At 33.9% G+C, this 19,157-nt stretch overlaps 1 protein-coding gene across 1 annotated transcript; it reads right to left on the reverse strand.

Moving 5' to 3' along the window:
• Positions 1-4,694: 4,694 nt before the first annotated feature.
• Positions 4,695-17,779, reverse strand: LOC114372524 (structural maintenance of chromosomes protein 1-like). Its single transcript, XM_028330122.1, has 18 exons — positions 17,048-17,779; positions 15,243-15,479; positions 14,063-14,296; positions 13,419-13,657; positions 12,381-12,647; positions 11,989-12,259; positions 11,272-11,396; positions 10,223-10,332; positions 9,747-9,854; positions 9,538-9,677; positions 8,997-9,086; positions 8,708-8,916; positions 7,737-7,906; positions 7,420-7,529; positions 6,963-7,339; positions 5,542-5,793; positions 5,125-5,352; positions 4,695-5,030 (listed from the first exon to the last, which is right to left on the reverse strand). Exons 1-18 carry the CDS (start codon positions 17,483-17,485, stop codon positions 4,982-4,984), a joined length of 3,654 nt encoding a protein of 1,217 aa, XP_028185923.1. The 5' UTR covers positions 17,486-17,779; the 3' UTR covers positions 4,695-4,981.
• Between the last annotated feature and the right edge of the window lie 1,378 nt (positions 17,780-19,157).

The following is a 19,157-nucleotide window of genomic DNA, read 5'->3' on the forward strand; positions in this document are numbered from 1 at the left end:
TTTAGGTGAGTGGCGCCAAATATAGATCACAAATGGCTTGGTTTCTTATTCAATGGCAAATATTGCTTTTTGAATGATTTAAACCAAGTTGGCATGGCAAGAGGCACACGGACCAACCTCGGTGTAATCACAACAACCATCTTTGATTTCTTCTTTGCAATCTTAAAACCTGCCTCAGAAGAAGAAAAAAAATACAGGGAGCAACTTTTTATATATGCACTAGCTTAATAATCCGTGTCTTGCACACATGTTAAATCTTAATTATGGATTGACCCATAAAGTTATTTGTCTCCGACATTTCACCTTTATCAAACACTAAAATATAAGTTCTTTTGTTCGATCATCGTTGCACGCATCATTCTTCAATATCTATTGTTGGTTTTTCAGTAAAGGCTTACCATTATTCTGTAAAGGCTTACCATTAAAAGACATAATAAGGAAGAAATTATGGGTAAGTTCATGTTTCTTTCTTTTTTTATTATTATTTCCATCTCATTAATTTTATTACATATTTCTATTTGTTTCTTTTCTTTTTGTTTTCATTTGACCACACCTTACATATCCCAATATTTAAATATTTTTTCTTTCACTTTTTAGTTTTTTTTAGAAGATTTTTAGTGTTTGATAAAGGTGAAATGTCGGAGACAAATAACATTATGGGTCAATCCATAATTAAGAAAATTACAATATATTTACACCAAAATAATGGTAAGCCTTTACAGAATAATGGTAAGCCTTTACTGAAAAACCAACAATAGATATTGAAGAATGATGCGTGCAACGATGATCGAACAAAAGAACTTATATTGATTATAATTATACTAATTAAATTAAAATAACATAATTAATTTAATTAGTTTACTTTAAAAGAATCTTAATTACCTCAATTAACACATATTAGTCATAACTACCTTAACTTTAAAATAGAATATATACATTGGTCAAAATAGTCTATTTAACAATATTTATTTTTATAATTAACATCATATTTGTGTCCGTAACGAGTAACACCGTTGGTTATTGTAAAAGAAAATAAACAATTTTATATTATACATATAATACTAAATTTGGTAAGTTGAATGTTATTAGATAATGAATTGTTTACAAAAGCTAAAACAGTGAAAGAAAATTTTAAAACATTTAACAGTGAGATGGTTATTTAATAGGGTTTAGTAACATGAGCGGTAGGATAAATTGAGTTTAAAAGATTTGTTTTGTAGCAGAATAAATTGTATGCAAGAGGAGAAACCTAAGTTATTGTATAATAAAAAAACTGTATGTAATTTGTATGAAGATTAGTTATTAATTATGATCCGCCAATAGAGAAAAGGAAATTATATATTTCATAAGATATCAAAGGTACCAAGTAGAGTACACAAGAAAAGATCCCGTTACAAAACCAAGAAAGGAATTATTTGTAATCTCTTATCTTAACTATAACTATGTCCTGGTACAAAAAATCTTGTTGTATCTAAAACACTATTATTCATCCTTTCTACATATATCCATATCCAAGCAAAAAAATGATGAATATAAAACACATATCCCATCAGAAAACACATGCAAGATGCTTAATGATGTTGTTGGCAGATAGACCAAGCATACGAAGAATAAGAAAAGCTTCTCATTTAAGTTGCATGGTACTATGGTGAGCCATTTCTACTCCTAATCATGCATAATACTTGATTGAAATTTAACTGCACCTAAAAGACAAATTGTTATCATTCTCCTCATGTTGAAATCAAATGATTTTTATTTGAATAAAATGATAGATACATTGAGGAATAAAAGGAAAGAACATGTTAAGTATCATATTGAGTTTTTGGGTTTAAAATTCCGTAATGATTAGTTTAGTTTCATGATCATAGGAAAAAAAGACATGATAGTTTAGTTTAAAAAAAAAAGTTATTATACAGATAAATTCTCATCATAACATAATACTAATATGCAATTTTCACTTGACAGCAACTTGTGTTGGTGATAGACGTCACCTGATTAATTTGTATTTGTAAGCATGAAAATATCAGCTTGAATGGAATGAGGAAGAGTAATTATTTTATTCATTGTTAGTAATATTATTTTAGGTATAATACTTACCAAAATATTGTAATTGTTTCTTAAAAATTCCTCAAAAATGATCCCGTAGTCAGAAAGTCTACATCAAGAAAAGAAATGTGGTTAATTTTTATCCAAATATATAGTTTACAAATGATATATAGTTATTTATACCATGATAACATGGCAATGGGGTGGGGCGGAGACGGGTATTGTCTCCTCAGTTCCCGACCCCGACTCCCCTACATATACCCGTATCCGTCTTGATACTTGACGGGTTAAAATTTGTTACCTCATTTCCGTACCCGTTGGATATCGGGTATCCCCGTCCCCGGTTTAGATTTGTAAAAAAAAAATTGTAAAAAGATTATATTGAAAATCTGATTAAAAAAATTGATTGTTACACATTTATTTTTAACTACTTGTATTTGCAGTGCATTTGTCTACAAAAATCATCAAGAAAAGAATCTTAACTTATGTAAAAATTATAAAAAAAATTAACAAGTAATTAATAAAATTTTAATAATTTCATCATCGGGACGGATACAGGAAAAAGTCGAGTAATCTTCGAACCTGAACCCATACCTAGTCAACTCGGATATTTTTCATCAAAATCGGGACGGGTTTGGATGAATACCCACAGGTACGGGTTACGGGTTTCATTGTCATGCCTACACCCTGGCCATAGGTTTTGAAAAGCTTCTTTAAAGACAACATTGGTGGTTGTCTTTTAAGGGTTTTCCATCTTTGTCATATATTAAAATCTTCAGCCCTTTATTTACTTTGTCCTCTAGAAAATGTCACATATAATTGTTCATGACTAAATATAGGTCTAGGCAAGTATAAGTCTATGTTTTTCAATTGTTGACCTTGAGACTTGTTAATTATCATAGCATAAGAGACAATCAAAGAAAATTTTCTTCTCACAAGCTTGAAAGGTCTTGATGACTAAAAAGAAGATAAAGACATTCATGGAATGTAAACTAAGTTTTCAATGTTTTTTTTCAAAAATGATGTGTGCTTCAATAACATGATTTGCAAGTCTTGTAACTATTAATCTAGTTCCATTAACAATGATAATAATAATAGTTATTATTATTATTATTGTTGTTGTTGTTGTTGTTGTTGTTGTATAATAAAATTGATTTAGAATTTATATTTGTACAATAATTATATTTGGAAAAAATAAAGTATAATAAATTAATTATTATATTATATTATATAAATCAAAATATGTATAATTTTTAATGATTTAATCTAATTGCATATATGTAACTAAGTGATTGAACACAAGTAGTTAATGTATTGAAATTAAAATTGAATTGTATGAGTTTTATAAGTTCAATCATTGACAGAAATAATTTTTAGTCAAGTTTTACTGACCTCCTGCTGAATTCCGCATTAGTCAACGTCTCTTTCCCTTGATGAACTAGGGGATTAAGACAAAAATCTAATACATACATGTTGTAATCACCTAAATTACTATAATTATTTTATTTTTATAAATTGATAGTAGATTAGTTTGAATGGTCAAATAAAAAAAATCACATTGATCATAATTTCCTTAATTTTATGTATTAGAATAAGAATATATATTATTCACAAAAAAAAAAGAATGTATATTAGTACTGCAAATTAATTTGAAAAATAAATACTTGTATTATTAGTTTGAATTTTTTAATCAAAAAATTCTACTAAGCATAATTTCCATAATTACTATAACTACTATAAATATAATAATTACTTTAATTATACATTTTAAAAGAATTTGTTTTTCATATGCTAACTTATTTAAATTTTCAAAGATAATAATGCGAGATTATCATCCTATAATATATTTATGTCACGAAATTAATATAAATCTTATGAGATTTTTTAAAATTTGAAAATTGAATTAGACTATAGTATTATAAATTAAAATGTGATATTAAAAACGTGATAATAGAACATTGTCATAATTATAAAATAAAGAACTATTAAAGATTTCATGTTTTAATTGATTAATTTAATCAAAATACATATACCTGTTATAAGTGTCTGTGTTACTATAATTAAGTAAAATAACGTATTTTTATGAATTAAAAATAAAAATAAAAAAATAGAATTTAGGCATGAAAAAAATGAATACGATGATTTTAACCGTGCACCATATCAGGCATTAACCTTACTAATTTTGACCTGCACGGTATGCACGTACCAGATGTTAAAATATATTATTTTTATAAATCGGAAATAAAAGAAATGCTAAACTATATAATCTGCTTGAAAAACAAAATATATAAATTGGATGATAGAGTTTCTAAAATTATAGTTCTCTTCAACTAAAGAAGTGACGAAAGCAAAAAATTTAGTCAATGGATTAGTATACACTTGACCAACAGCATGAGTTTAATTAGTTAATATGATATGGTCAAATATTATAACTTTAAACTCTCTAGTTATTTAAAAAATAAAACATAATAAGCAAAGAATTCGTTCAAGTCATAAACAAGGCCACTACTTTAGGTTGACATTTCAACAATTGTTTCTTTGCAAATTACTTAACAAACTTGGCCTCTTCTTTCATTTAGTTCATAAAGATGCTTCAATTCTTATGCCTATTTGAGTTTTAGGACTATACATCACATATAAGAAAGTAATAGTCAAGGCAGAGAAAAAAGATCGATGAATAAAATATAATTCAAGAACGAAAGTTTGGACATCTAGCTACCGTATTCTACATACATAGAATGTGAGGAAATCCCATTTACAATAATTTTAAAAAAGAACCAGACTGGTATTAAAAAACATGAAATTGAAGAGGGGAGAAAAGAAGAGATACACACATAAGTTTGGCCACCTCCAAACAAGAAATAAAAATGCAACCAAGCTCTGAATGCTCTGTACATAGCAGGTGGCTTATCAACTGTACCCTGTGGATGAAATTTTAGAACTCTCGGTATTTAGTCAAATCAAAGGTGAGAGTTCTCGAACAGCTGCAAAAGACGAAAATCATGGGTCAATACATTGGACTTATGCTATCAACATAATGACTATTTAAATCAATTAATGATATCTCAAGAAATTTACCCTCTTTCAGAGTCTCTGTAAACCCCAACTAATGCTTCGGCTTTGTCATAAAAGGTGTCTTTCAGTGATATCACAATACTCTGGAAACCATTTCCACCATCAACATCCTGACTAATCCTTGCTCCTTCACAAGATTTTGAACGAATAAAGCCAGCAACCTTGGCAACATTCAAGTTGTCCAACGCAGCATCAACTTCGTCCAATATAAAAAACGGGGAAGGCTTGTAACTGAAACAAGAAGTAAGTAGGGAACCATATTAATGGAACAAGAAGATAAGATATCAGCAAAATAGTTTTAGGCTTATGTGAGATGTGTCAGTATATTGCTTAGATGAATTTTTGTTATTAAAACACAAATTCAGAGTAGTTATAAAATATTCTTGTTCTAATCCAAGTAGTAGTACAAACAACTCCTACCTATGGATGGAGAATAGCAATGCAAGTGCAGCAACTGTCTTTTCCCCACCAGATAGCTGCTCCATATCACGGAAGCGCTTTGTTGGGGGCATAGCAGTGTATTTGATGCCATGTAGAAATGGATCATCGTCATTTTCCAAGTTTAGGTATGCTGTTCCACCCAGTGGATGTGTGTTGCTCTTTGTAAGTTGTTTGTAAATTTTATCTATATTACCAGATATATGGGTAAAAGCATCCATGAACAAGTGGTACCTGCATCCAACACAAACTTTGGCTTCATCAGAAGACAGATAAGATACAACGAGTTTCTTTCCAAAACAAGGTCCAAAACAGACGGCAAAGAAAACTCCCACATATCTCAATATAAACTCTTAAGTAACTAGAATAGAAATCAAAGATACACAAAGAAGTCAAATAAGGAAAGCATGTCAACTTTTTCTTTTTTTTTTTTTTTTTGGTGTCTGGGGGGGTTAACAAAAGGTTATAGTTTTCAGAATTAGAAAGATTCGTAAGGGAAAATGTAGGGCAACACATGTTCAGCAGAAACTTATCCCCAACCCCTTCAGTGAAATTATCAAATAATCAAGTTGACCAGGAGCTGATTGACCTTTTAGTGGGAATTTTTTAACATAAGATCATATTTATGGATTTTATGTAAAGTTACCATCACAATTAACATTTGATCTTAAAGGATGTTACTATCACTGTTCTGAGGGATCATAAAGGTTCTTCTGAATTCTATTATGTGATGCCAAAATAGTAAAAGGTGGAAGACAGTGAATGGGTGACCACCCCCAAAATGCTATATAGTAGCATAGTAGATTGTGACTTGTGAGGCAGACCCTAAAGCAAGATATGATCTACTATCTAGAATGAAAATAATTGAAAAGGAAAAGAATAAAGCACACAAATATGCGTGTGGAGTAGCACATTACAGCATTTACTCAAATTTGATAAATCACACAATTTAGTATAGCATCATCTGTTACGCCTTATTTGGTATGAAGGAAGGAAATAAGTTGGTGTTTGGTAGGTGAGACTTAGAGGAAAATTAGTATTAAAACTGGTGGGACCCACTATAATATTTCTCACTTTTTTCCACTCATCTCTCCATCTCTCTCCTCATCTCTATTTCTCTTCCAACCAAACACCTTTTAATTTTCACTTTATTTCTCACTTATTTCCATTCATCCTTTTTATTTTGATCCACCCTATTTCTCTCCTCTGCCAAACAGGGCATTAAAAATCACTCTTCACTTATACAAACAACTAGTCATTTCATTTTTTCTTTGCATGTTTTCTGATGTAATTTTAAGACTTCTTAATGTGTCCACCTAAACCGTGCACACTATAAACTATTGGCTAGGTACTAATGTTATAAATAATACAAGTAATGACAAATGAAACAAAAATAGCTTTACCTTCTCTGCTTAACCTCATTGAATCTCTGTGTTTTTTCCCTCTCCTCTTTCCTGACAGCTTCAAACTCTTCAGTTACAGCTCTTTCTTTTTCTAGCAGAGCTTCATATTGGTCCAATGCCTTCAAATTTGGTGCTGTTCTTTCAATCTCAGATATCAAGGCATCAATTTTTTGCTTAAACTCTACCTCAATTTTATCCCTGTCTGAGTGTCTCCTATCTTTCAGTGCCCTATTTAGTTGATCAAAGTCAAAAGATGGACCTGGTACTGAGCTATCAGTATCCATAGGATCCAGTATGATCGGGAGGCTAATCTGTTCTAGTTCACACTTTTCTAATATTTCCTGCTTTTGCACATTCAACTGATCAATCTGTGCCTCCTGTAAAGACAATAAAGATGTTGGCTATCTATATTATGCAGTGTAAGTTACACAAGAGAGAAGAACTGTGCCCATCTAACCTTAGAGTGTATCAGACGATTAAGTTTGGATATGTTTGTTGTGGCTGCAGAAGCTTTCTTCTTCCACTCTTGGATTTCCTTTTCACAATCTTCTGACTTTGATTTCCACTCTACAAGAGTAAAAAGAAAAGAGAAAGAATAAGATTCCCATGGAAGAAAATTGAAGTAATAGTGGATCTGTGTTCCCATCAATTTCAAATTGCAAACAGCAAAGGACTACCCAGATAACCAAGCTTTCACCCCAATAACACCCCAAATCCACAAGGGGAATAAAAAGATAGCAAATCCAAAGAAAACACAGGTTGCACCAAATATACCTTTAGCTTCTTCCTTAAGTTGATTAATCTCTTCCGTAGCATTCTCAGCTGCTAACTTCGCTGCAGCCTCTCTGTCATGTACACGTTTAAAATCTTTCTCTAAAGCACCAAGAGAAGATTCCAATTCTTGAATTCGTGAATTCATATCCCGATTTTGCTCATACTCCAACCTGTAGAATATTTTCCAAAAATACAAACAAATCAATTCATGAGTGACTAGCTAAATAGCAAATAAAACTGAAAGTTGAGCTCCAAGTATCTTCTCTTTTTTTCCTCTTCATCAACTCTCTTAGGTAATTGAAAACCTTCTGAACATAAAAGGAGATGCAGTACAAGAAACTTTGGGTAAGTGAGAACACTATATGCAACAAGGACCATATTCCATATCACTTAACAAAAAGTTCAGTTGAAGAACTAATTTTGATGCAGTACATCAGAATTTACTCTTGGCTTTTCCACCACAGAATCAATGATTTGATCCACATGGACAAACCAGCAAGAGTTATGAATCTAAAATTACTAATGTGAAATAGATCTTAACAACAAAATAGGTAATAGCTATTAGATAGACATTTGCTGACCACCCCACTTAAACAGTGAAACAAATATACAGACCTAGTCTTCAATATATAATCCTCCAACTAGTATTTCTATCCCCAAGATAATATAGTAATTAGATTTTTGTAAAGGAAAAAAAGAAAGATAGCTTAGCATCCTAGAATTGGTTGAACTTCAACAGTTGCAGCTTTCTTCTTTCCTCTTTCATTTCCAACAATCTTTTTTTCCTCCAATTTGATGGCAGTTTGATAATGTAATACAGTAATAGTTGTTGGTATTTAAAACACTTATAGCAAAGCACATACATATTACTTGTTTGCAAGTTCATAAATGCATTCACACATGTAAAGTTATGTACGTCAAGTTAACAAATAACAAGGTGTAATTAAAGTAAAAGAGAAGAAGGAACACACTGATATTTTAATTTTGAGAGTTGGCTACTCAGGTTCAGCCTCTCCTCTGCTATACTTTGAGCAGCCTTGAGTCGATTTTCTTCATACTCACGGATGTTTGCAACCCCAACTGACTTGCTGAAGTCTCTGTATATCCTGTCAGTAATTTCATTTATCCTCTTCTCAAGCTTACGTACATCTGCATTGCTCTTGTTAACAGCATCATTTAACTGCAGAGCATAAACACCAAATAACCAGTTAAATATAGAAGAATATTGCTAAGAATGAACTAAGGATATGTAAATGCCACCTTCTGCAGGTCTGGACTGATGCATTCAATTCTTTCTTTGATGGTCTTTTTTTCTTGGCTCAAATTTGAAAGTTTATCTTCAATGCTTCGCTGGAAAAATTAAAAGCATAGAGATAAAATACTTGAAATATTCCATATGGAACAAAAGACATAACTTCAAACACACAATCCTTAATTAATGTTAACTTGCCTTTAATTGGTGCATGTTTTCAAAAATAAACAACAAAAAGTGCAATTTTAACTATTTTTGCAAGGACAGAATATGACCAGTTAGATTTCTCATGCCTACAAACAAACTACAGCCTCTTCCCCTAGTTACTTCCTGCTAATTAATGCTGATATTTTAATGCCTATGATTATTAAATTTTAATCTAAAAACTTATGAAACAATTGGATGAAGTTTGTGCTACTAGAGTTTGGGTGGAACTTATTCATCCTCAATATAAACTAGCCAAAAATCCAATAAACCCTGCTTTACTTGGACATTTATTGTATCCTAGTTAGAAATTAAAAGACTTGCAGCTTCCAAGTTTGATTGTACCTTTTCAATCTCAGCATATTGAATTTTCTTCTCAAGTCCACTAATTTTTCCAGATGCTTCAGACTCTTTAAGGTGCATATCTCTTATTGATCCTAGCTCTTCCAATTCTGATTCATACTGCTCTTTCTTTTTATTAAGTCCTGAAAAACAACATGATTATTGCAAGAGCAAAAGCTTTGAATTAAGTTTTAAAAAAAAATGATAAAAACCTTCAATTTTCTTGTCATCCCACTGTTTTGACCTTGCTTCCATTCCACCACTAGTGCCCCCAGTCATTGTGCCAGATTTTGTCAACAGAATTCCGTCCACAGTTACAACTAAGCAAATCAAATTACATAGAACAATGTTCACTAATTTTCAATCTAACAAGCATGATTGTATTAAATGCACCAGGAATGCATCACAAGCATAATAAGTACACAATAGGATTCTCCTGAAGCCAAAAGGTTTGTTAGATAAGAAACAAAATTACAAAACAACAAAGAAACACAAAGTGCAAAGACCATAGAGTCAAGTAAAAGTTATAAACTGGGTGCCAAAAAAGTAAGGAGAATGAGAAGCCAGAGGGGAAAATACATGGGGATCAAAATGGAACAACATCCAAGTACTATCATTAAGCTCTAATGGCATGTCAGTAAGAAGGCAAAGAATCTGTAGATAATAGAAAGAAAAAAGGTCTTGTTACCTTTAAACCTCTCACCGCTCCAGCTTAAAATTTTGGCCTCCTCAAGATCATCACAAACTAGAGTATTCCCAACAGCAAAGAGAATTGCCTTCTCCAAGGAGGGATCAAACTTGCACTAGTTAAGTAGAAAAGCTTAAAGCACTTCAGCTTAGAGGTGTATAATTAAGTGGTTTGACAAAAAGCATGAAATTAAACTTTATGATGGGGTATTCATGAGAAGGAAAGAAGAGAAAATACATGAATGATTTATGCTCAATGCTTAATAGACCACCTAATTATAATCCAAGAATGCATCTGTCCCTATAGGAATTCATTAATTCAACAGTATGTCAAATAGCATTTTGATGAGACATGAGAGGAAACTACTGAAAAAAATCTGCAAATCTGAAAAAAAAAAACTATATATCTTATTAGGGAGAGGATTTGATTTTAGTGAGCTACAGGAAACAGCACCGACAACAGAAGCTAAAGCATAAAGCAATACGCAACAAGAGGGGTGAGGACAACGTAACAATAGAAAACTGTTAAAAACTACCAAAACCAAGTGGCCAGCAAACTCTGATGATGTTAAGATGACAGCAGCTCAATGCATCACAATGACAGACATGGTTACTCCACCCACAGAAACAGCCATTTGCATGATTTTGTTATCTAAGGAGATTGCACATTCCTTTAGGATTTTGATCATACAATTCAAAGGTGGTATGAAGCATACAACAACCTTATTCCACTGAGTGAGGTCAACTACATGGGTCACACATCGCCATTCACCTCAAAGCAGGAAGCATGTAAACCAAAAATATTTTATAACTCCTTTGTGCCTTCCCAGATTCAGAAATTTTCAAGCAATGTGGTTAACATCAAACATTGCTAATTTTTTGAATTAGTCAAAACTCAAAACTCAAAACAATAAAATCACGATTTACAAGCTATCTACAGAAGGTAAACTTCAAGAAAACTTCGGTTTATAAGAACAAATTTAAATAACAAATTTGCAAACACGATCAGAACCAAATTCTTCAAAGTAGCCACTGGAGAAAAAAGGATATTGAATCACGTCAAAAATCAGTTTTGCTGTACCCCGTAATGTGCGCAATCTTTCCATTATTGGCTTCACCCGAACTGATTCCAGAGGAATAAATGTCTGGGGAGGAAGCCTCTGATCTTTTAAATACTGAAAAGCAAAGAAATCAATATTCCAATCAATATCAATACATATAACAATAAGAAACCAATTATAGAGCTTCAATATTCAAACAGGCAAAGTTGCAATTTTAACACCAAATTCTAGCTATCAAGCAATTATATTTATAGCAATCTGGTCAGTGCAACCAAAGAGCAGTGTCAAACATAACATAAATTCCACTGGAATGACAGATGCAGCAAGTGAGTTCTAGTCATCAAGGATGAAAAGACAACAAAATGAAGGTCCACCAGTTAGAAGGCACCAAACAAGCTTAAAGTTTGGGCCTCAGTTAAAAAGGTGCTTTTTCGGAAGTCCATAATATTTTTTTTATTTTTGTATTTTTTTTCAGAGCTCAAGGAGTGCTCCTACGCATATACATCACTAAATCAATTAATGCTGCTTTGGCTTCTTTTTTTTACTTATTCATGCTGTGTGATCACCAATATTCAAATCAAAAGCAACAAAAACCCATCAACAATAAATAGAATATGATCTCTAAAAGATGACTTGGCAATCATAAAATCAAAAGGATAAGGCAAAATGGCAAAAAAAACAGAATATTAGGAAAACTTATTAGGACCTTGATGCATTCCTTCCCAGTCTTTTCATTATCAACTACAACTGCATCCATAAATTTACCCATAGCAACAGTAACAGCTAGGTTATACTTCTTCTGTGTTGGTCTACAAAGATCAGTCATGCGACCATGAACTCCTTGAAACAGGCGTTTTAGAGTCTCAACAGCCTGAGACAACCTAACATCTCTCTCATTTTCATATCTATCAGCCTTCAATTCACGTAGTTGATTTTCTAATTCACCAATTTTTAACTTCAAATTTTCATATTTTTTCCTGCAGATCAAAAGTAGCACACGCCATTACAAAAATATCATCAGTAAAGTACTTTAGCGCAGTGGGAAGCTTTAACAATTCTCAAAAAAAAAAAAAAACATTGAATAACATGTTAATTTACTTGGAATCACGATGTTTGTCCTGCATCACGCGTAGTTCTTTTTTCAAGTTTTCAAGGCCAACTTTATTTTTTGCAGAATTATCAAGAATTTTTTCAAGCCTTGCTCGCATCTGTTCTTCCTGCGAATTCAGTTCAGACTCCCTGTTTCTTAACTGTTGAAGATTTTCTTCCAAGTTCTTTTGAGCTTCACTATCAGCGTTAAGTTTCCTATCTAGAAGCTCCTTTTCCTCTCTAAGCTTTGCAGTTTTCATTCCAGCTTCCTCTTTGCTGTAATGCAACATTGCAACATCATTATTACAAGTTCCAAAACAGAAAAATGTAATGACAAATGAAAACTTAACATGCATCATAAGTGATAACTACTAAGTACTGACAAATAAATTTTTAACTGCTCAGGGAGAACAAATTGGCTACCAGAAGACAGAATTGATGAAATTCAGAGCAAATTATGTAAAAAATATATGTTTCTTATCAGGAAGTTCCAATTGAGAACACATGGCCAAACCTGCTAATGAGAGGCAATTGGTCATTGAATGAAATACCATATACGAGCAACACTATCTACACAATTTTGGCTGATATTAGTCAAAATCACCATGAATACATGTTCCAACTTCTGGCTAATGACACTTGCTTTCCTTTTCCTTTTCATTACTACACTATCCAACTAATGCACAATTTTAACCAACATAAAATAAAGGATTTTCCTTCAAGTAACAGAAAACAATAAACAGAATTAACAAAATAGTTTTAACTTGTACCCTAACAATCTAGCTCACAAATTATCTCAACAGATCGGCATAATCAAATAACATGAGTACACGGTATATGTGGCAGACATGATTTTAAGTGCACGCCAAAACTCAATAGCATTAAAGTTTTCTCTGAGCACAATGCAAGTATTCTGTTTCCCAAAAAAGGGGAAATATATATATATATATATATATATATATATATATATAAAAAGAGAGAGAGAGAGAGAGAGAGAGAGAGAGAAAGGCGGCAGTAGGCAAACAGCTACAGCAAATAAAGACTCACATGCGAAAATATTCTTCCAAGTCATTGCCTTGCAAATCAAGCTCGTCATCAACATCTCGTCCCTTTTCCTGAAGGTCTGCCATTTTTGCTGTAAGATCCTGGATGTCATTCTGTAGTAATGCTATATCAGCATCATGCTTCTTCCGTTCAACCTTTTTTTTATCAAGCTCTTTCTTCCCTTTTTTAATTTTTGAAGTTATACGAGTCATTTCCTCCTTTAACTTCAGAAGCTCAGGTTGCTGCCAGGAGGGAGGAAAACCAGAGAAACAATCCCATAAACTATTCAGTGTATTTAAGAGCATAACAAATACAATCAACAATAGGATTACAGGAAAACCTAAAAGAAATTAGCTAGATGATTTTCAGATACTCCCAAATCTTTTATCTCTATTTTGTGTCTAAAGGAGTTGTCATCCTTACAGCCCTCGCTGTTCCCAGATTAACAAAACCATTTTCCAAATCTTAAAATTGCAATTTTCAACCCAGTTTTCTTCAAAACAAATATGACCAAAAGCAGCAAAGTTCAAAGAGTAAAACATAGAATCAACCTATGTAAAAAGTTCAATGGCTGGAGTTGATAATAGTATGATGACAATGATCTTAACTTATAGTCCCCCCACCCCAAATGTAGAAAAAACACTTACACTCTTGTCAAGCTTGTTGCCTTTCTCAGCAATTCTCTTTTCACGTAGTGCAATCTCTTTCAGATATTTAGCCTGCTCTTTTTTCTTTTTACTAGCTTCACTTTCAAAGTATTCTAGCTCTTTAACAACACCTTCACGGCTTTTTTCCTCATCTTCAAGATCCTTAATTGTTTCAGCATAATCGTTGTGTATATTAAACAACTTCCACAAGAAATGTTCTCCCTTCATAGATTTCTGCAAGAGAAAAACAGAGATACTTGAAAACTTCACCTTCCACAATAAGTCTGATGACTGATAGAGAAAATGCATGAATTGTTGGTAGTTGCACAAATGACTCCTAGTTGAAAATGAAGTAGAACTGTAGTCCAGGAATGTAATCATATCTTTTATTCAGTTGAAAGTAAAAAAATATCTATAGTTACTTGATCAAACATACTGTAGTGATATAGTTAGCCACCAATTCCAACCACTGCAGGGGTTGTAGAAAACTCAGGTACAAAGATTATTTATCAAAGAAAGTAGAAACTATACACTTACGCGCAGCTTAAGCAATTTCAATGAAAGGGGAAACAGAAACAGGAGACACGTAAAGGTCACTCAAAGCGGAACCTATAATTTGTTGTCAGTAGCCTTTGGATCTTCAAGAGAAAGTTCCACTTTCAATCAACTATCTCTATCAAGTATCAAACCCAGTCAATGGAGCAATGGAGGTGGGAAGAACTCAGAAAAGCAGTGAAGTCGTGGAAGTGTTGATGTAAGAAGGGTGATAGAAAACTGAAGGTGAAACTTTTACTTTTTTTACTTCTTATAGTTAATAGAAGTGAGGGCGAGCCCTGGTGCAGCGGTAAAGTTGTGCCTTGGTGACTTGTTGGTCATGGGTTCGAATCCGGAAACAGCCTCTTTGCATATGCAAGGGTAAGGCTGCGTACAACATCCCTCCCCCATACCTTCGCATAGCGAAGAGCCTCTAGGCAATGGAATACGAAGTTTTTATAGTTAATAGAAGTGCCATCCTGCCATGGTCCAATTAGCCATGTGGCAGAAGAAAGTACAATAAAACATAAGCTTAAGGCTAAACCAAGCAAATGAAACTACATCAAACTAAAATAGGCCAATTGGAACCACGGGCAACCTACACCTACACACATAAACAAACATAAATTGAAACAGATCCCATTACCAGTTCTTGTTGCAGGCGGAGATGCTTCTCTGCTTCTTCCTTCTGTTCTTTCTTCTGTTTTCTCTCCATAACCACTGTCTTCTTTTTCTGATAAACAAGCGCTGATTTTTCCTCAGCAGCACCTTTCTCCTCCTCAAACTGCTCATAGTCCCTCTTGCACTCATCAGAGCCGGATATCTGCTCCACCAGTGCAGTGAGCTCTTTGGGATTCTTCGATGCAATAGACTCCACATCACCCTGCACAATTTAGCATTGTCAATTGAGACCTGTAACAGATATAAAACATGTTTGGATAAACTTCAGTTCAGAGTTTAAAATCTAGGAAGCATAGACACTTCCGATGAATGCCGTGCACACGTGTCGGACACGTTTCCAACACTCCTCGGACACCATGTCAGACACGTTTTTGTGGTGTCCAATTTTTTAAATTTTTTTGGGGGGCTTGGACACACTGCGGACACTTCTCCAAACAGTTGGACATGCATCGGACACTTCTCTGGACACAGTGGACACTTCTCTGATTTTTTTTTTATTAAAATTTTAAAAAATCAACCTAAAAGATTAGATTATAAAAAATTCTTTTTAAAATTAGCCTATTTTGATAAACTCTTTCACGTAGCATTCTGCCTTCTTCTCTTCTATTCACATTTACGGTTTGCCCCTTTTGTACGACATCATCCATTCACATTCTTGAGTACGCCTGTCACTGGTTATTTTCCGCTCATCATTGCCTCGTCAGAGTCTAGTCGTCTTGCTTGGCTGACTTCACGTTCATGGTCCCTCTATTCGTCACTTCATTTTGTTTCCCTTTGTTCATGCATTTTTGGTACACCCTTTGTTCGTCTTATATAAATCCTAATTATCAATTTACATTTTTGTCATGTTGATCATATATATATATAGGAGGGGATCCACTTCCTCCAAGAGTAACTCTTTTAGATTTACTCCTCATCCTCACCATTTATTTTCTTAAGATCTAGTGGTTGTAATAAGTAACTAATCTTAATCATTAAATCTCAAGAAAATGAATGATGAGGATGAAGAGTAACTCTAAAAGTTACTTTTGGAGTAAGTGGATCCCTCCATATATACACACACACAAACACAAACACACACACATATGCTGTGTCCCCATGTCCTATGTTTTAGATTTTAGCTGTGTCCTGGTGTCTATGTCATGTTCTGTGCTTCATAGTTTAAAATAGCATTGCTTTAGTGCCGGAGTAGAGTGGCCCCTGGCGGCTACAAGTGCCACCATAGTGAAGGGTTTCAGTGTAACAGCTGTAGCGGACCAAGAAGCAGCTGTAGCAGACAGGATAGTGGTTCTGTGAGTTGTTTCCAGAAAAGCCCTTTGAATAGATAATTAGGGCTTTTTTAGGGGGCTATTCTTGGGATTTCAATTTCCAAAATGAAATGTACAGCCATAATAGTAGTGAAAATGATAAAGAAGAAGGCTTAGATTTTAAAGATGATGATTGATGATTCCTATCTAAGAAACCTAGTATTTGACCTTTGTTGATATTTAGTTGTATGTTTTGCTTAAGATCACTATTATGACTTTTTATTGTTAATTATGAATTACGAATGCCATGATTTTTAGAGTATTTTTTATTTATTTTTGGGAATTTATCTTAGTATAGTGTAACAATAGAAACTATCGCACTCTAGCATTTTTCAGGGATATAAAAATAAAACAGTGCTTCTCCATAGAAACCTATATTCACGTCAGCTTTTGGAGAAGTAAAACAATAGAGCTTCAATAAAAGTTAATTGCACAGAAATGGGGAAAAGAAACGAAGCAGAACCTGAAAGACCAAGAAATTGCGAGCTTTGACGAGAATGCCTAGGGACTTGAGTCTGTTGTTGTAGGTCTCCCAATTGACGAGGGATTCGTCGATGCGGTACTCGCTGGCGCCGGCGCTGGTGATGGTGCGGGTGAACTTGATCTCGGTGGAGTTGGCGAGGTGGTAGACGAGGCGGACGAAGGCTCTGCGGCCTTTCTGCTCCTTCTCGCGGTCGTCGAAGGCGTAGATGAGGTCCTTGAGCTGCGCGCCGCGGAGCTGGCCAGTGCGGACGCCGAGGACGAAGCTGATGGCGTCCATGAGATTGGACTTGCCGGCGCCGTTGGGGCCGATGATGGCGGTGAAGTCGTAGAAGGGACCGATCACTTGGAAGCCCTTGTAGGACTTGAAATTCTCTACCTCGAGGCAGTGGATTTTGCCCGGGGAGAGTAGCGACGGCATCGTGAAGTTCGTGAAACCCTAGGTCGATCGAAGGTGCGGTTCCGGCGAGAGTGGAGTGAGGTTAGGGTTTGGAATTGAATTGGGGAAAGGGAAAATTGGCGGGAGAGGAAACCCTAAGAAAGAGTAGAGTGCGTCGTTAGTCGTTACGTAGCTAGAAGGGAAGAGAATGACTCAAGCAAATCCCACTCTTCTCAGGAATCTTCGCCGCTTGCTCGCGTCATCGTAGCTCTTTAGACTTTTGCCTTATGATCGTTGATGGCGGGATTGAAAGTGGATTTGATATAACAAAAACAAATTATTTTTGTTCTTACTCCACTCTACTTTTAAAATCTTTTTTACTGTGTTACATGATTTAGTTCTCGCCGTTAGATTGAACAACTAAATGTTAACGTTTTTTTTTTTTTGGGTTGTAAATATGGACGCAGCGACCATTAAAAATGTCATTTGTTTTTATTTGAATTATTTAATAGGAGTTCATTTTTTTATCACTAAAATCCGTCAAAAATTATTACACTCTTTTCTGCAATGGACTTGAGTATACGAACTCCAATACCAATACAACAGTGACAACATACATCAAACACAACCCTCATTTTTCTTTTCCTTTTTTCTCTCGTCTCGATCTCTCAAGAACTAGACAAACCACGATTTTTCTCTTTAACATGCACAACATGAGAATCCATTTTCCTAATTTCTCTCAGATATGGATTTGTCAAATATGATTTTTTTATCGCAGGTTGAAACTGAAATCTAGATTTGGATTTGTCTAATATGGTTTTTTTTATGTCATTATTATTTTGGGTTTTGGGTGATTGATTCAATTGAGAAGTTCTTTAATGGGATTTGTTGCCTAAATTGGGGCTAGGTTATTCACAAAAGTATTAGATTGTAAGAGAGAAGTAAACTTTGGAGGTTTTTAACCGCAAAAAATTGTTTAATACTTTTTCTAAAATGCCATTCAAGTAATTTCTAGCAGTTTATAACCGCCAGAGAACACGACCAATCCTGATGGAGTAAGCCATGGGTGTCCCAAACCAAGTCTCTAATGAAAAGAGTAATTGTCTTTATTAATAGTTATAAATATCTATCTATCATTAAAAAACATTTTTTTGAGAAGATGAAAATCCACACAAGATGCGTCTCAAGTATACAATAATTTATGACCACCAGGTACTTGAAAATATCCCAGATCTAGTTACACTCGTACCTCCCAATAAAACTATAACAACCATCCATATGCCCCAAAACATATCACTAAACCACCCCTACCACCTCCATAAAAAAACAACCCTCTTACAAATACACATTCATAGTGTTGGCTTCACCTCACATATGATAAAATACATTCACTTTACCTCGGTCTCTGCAAAACACATTGGAAAAATTCAAAGCTTCATACATATCCCATCATCCGTACAACACCCAGGACATTACCTTCCAAAACCAAGCAGACAATTTCCACGACCCCACTCCAAAGTCAGCCTCAAACTTACAATCAATTATCCATTGTAATATACAATTAGTATGCATTTTTCTTCTCTTCCTCGTTTTTGTTTCCTTTTTCCCATCTTGTCCAAATTATTGAAAGGACACAATCCAGATGTTGCTTGTATTTGAGAGAATCAAATTGCATGCAGAGGTATCATGATCAAAATCATGCTTAAAAGAGTTA

This window comes from Glycine soja, chromosome 10 (assembly GCF_004193775.1).
Source record: "Glycine soja cultivar W05 chromosome 10, ASM419377v2, whole genome shotgun sequence".
NCBI classification, from domain to species: Eukaryota; Viridiplantae; Streptophyta; class Magnoliopsida; order Fabales; family Fabaceae; genus Glycine; species Glycine soja.

Coding starts and splice junctions, on each gene's coding strand:
- LOC114372524 (XM_028330122.1), bottom strand. CDS start 17,485: ATGCCGTCGCTACTCTCCCCGGGCAAAATCCACTGCCTCGAGGTAGAG. Junction 12,260..12,380: donor GACAAACATCGTGATTCCAA/GTAAATTAACAT, acceptor TTTGATCTGCAG/GAAAAAATATGAAAATTTGA. Junction 9,855..10,222: donor GAGCGGTGAGAGGTTTAAAG/GTAACAAGACCT, acceptor TGATTTGCTTAG/TTGTAACTGTGGACGGAATT.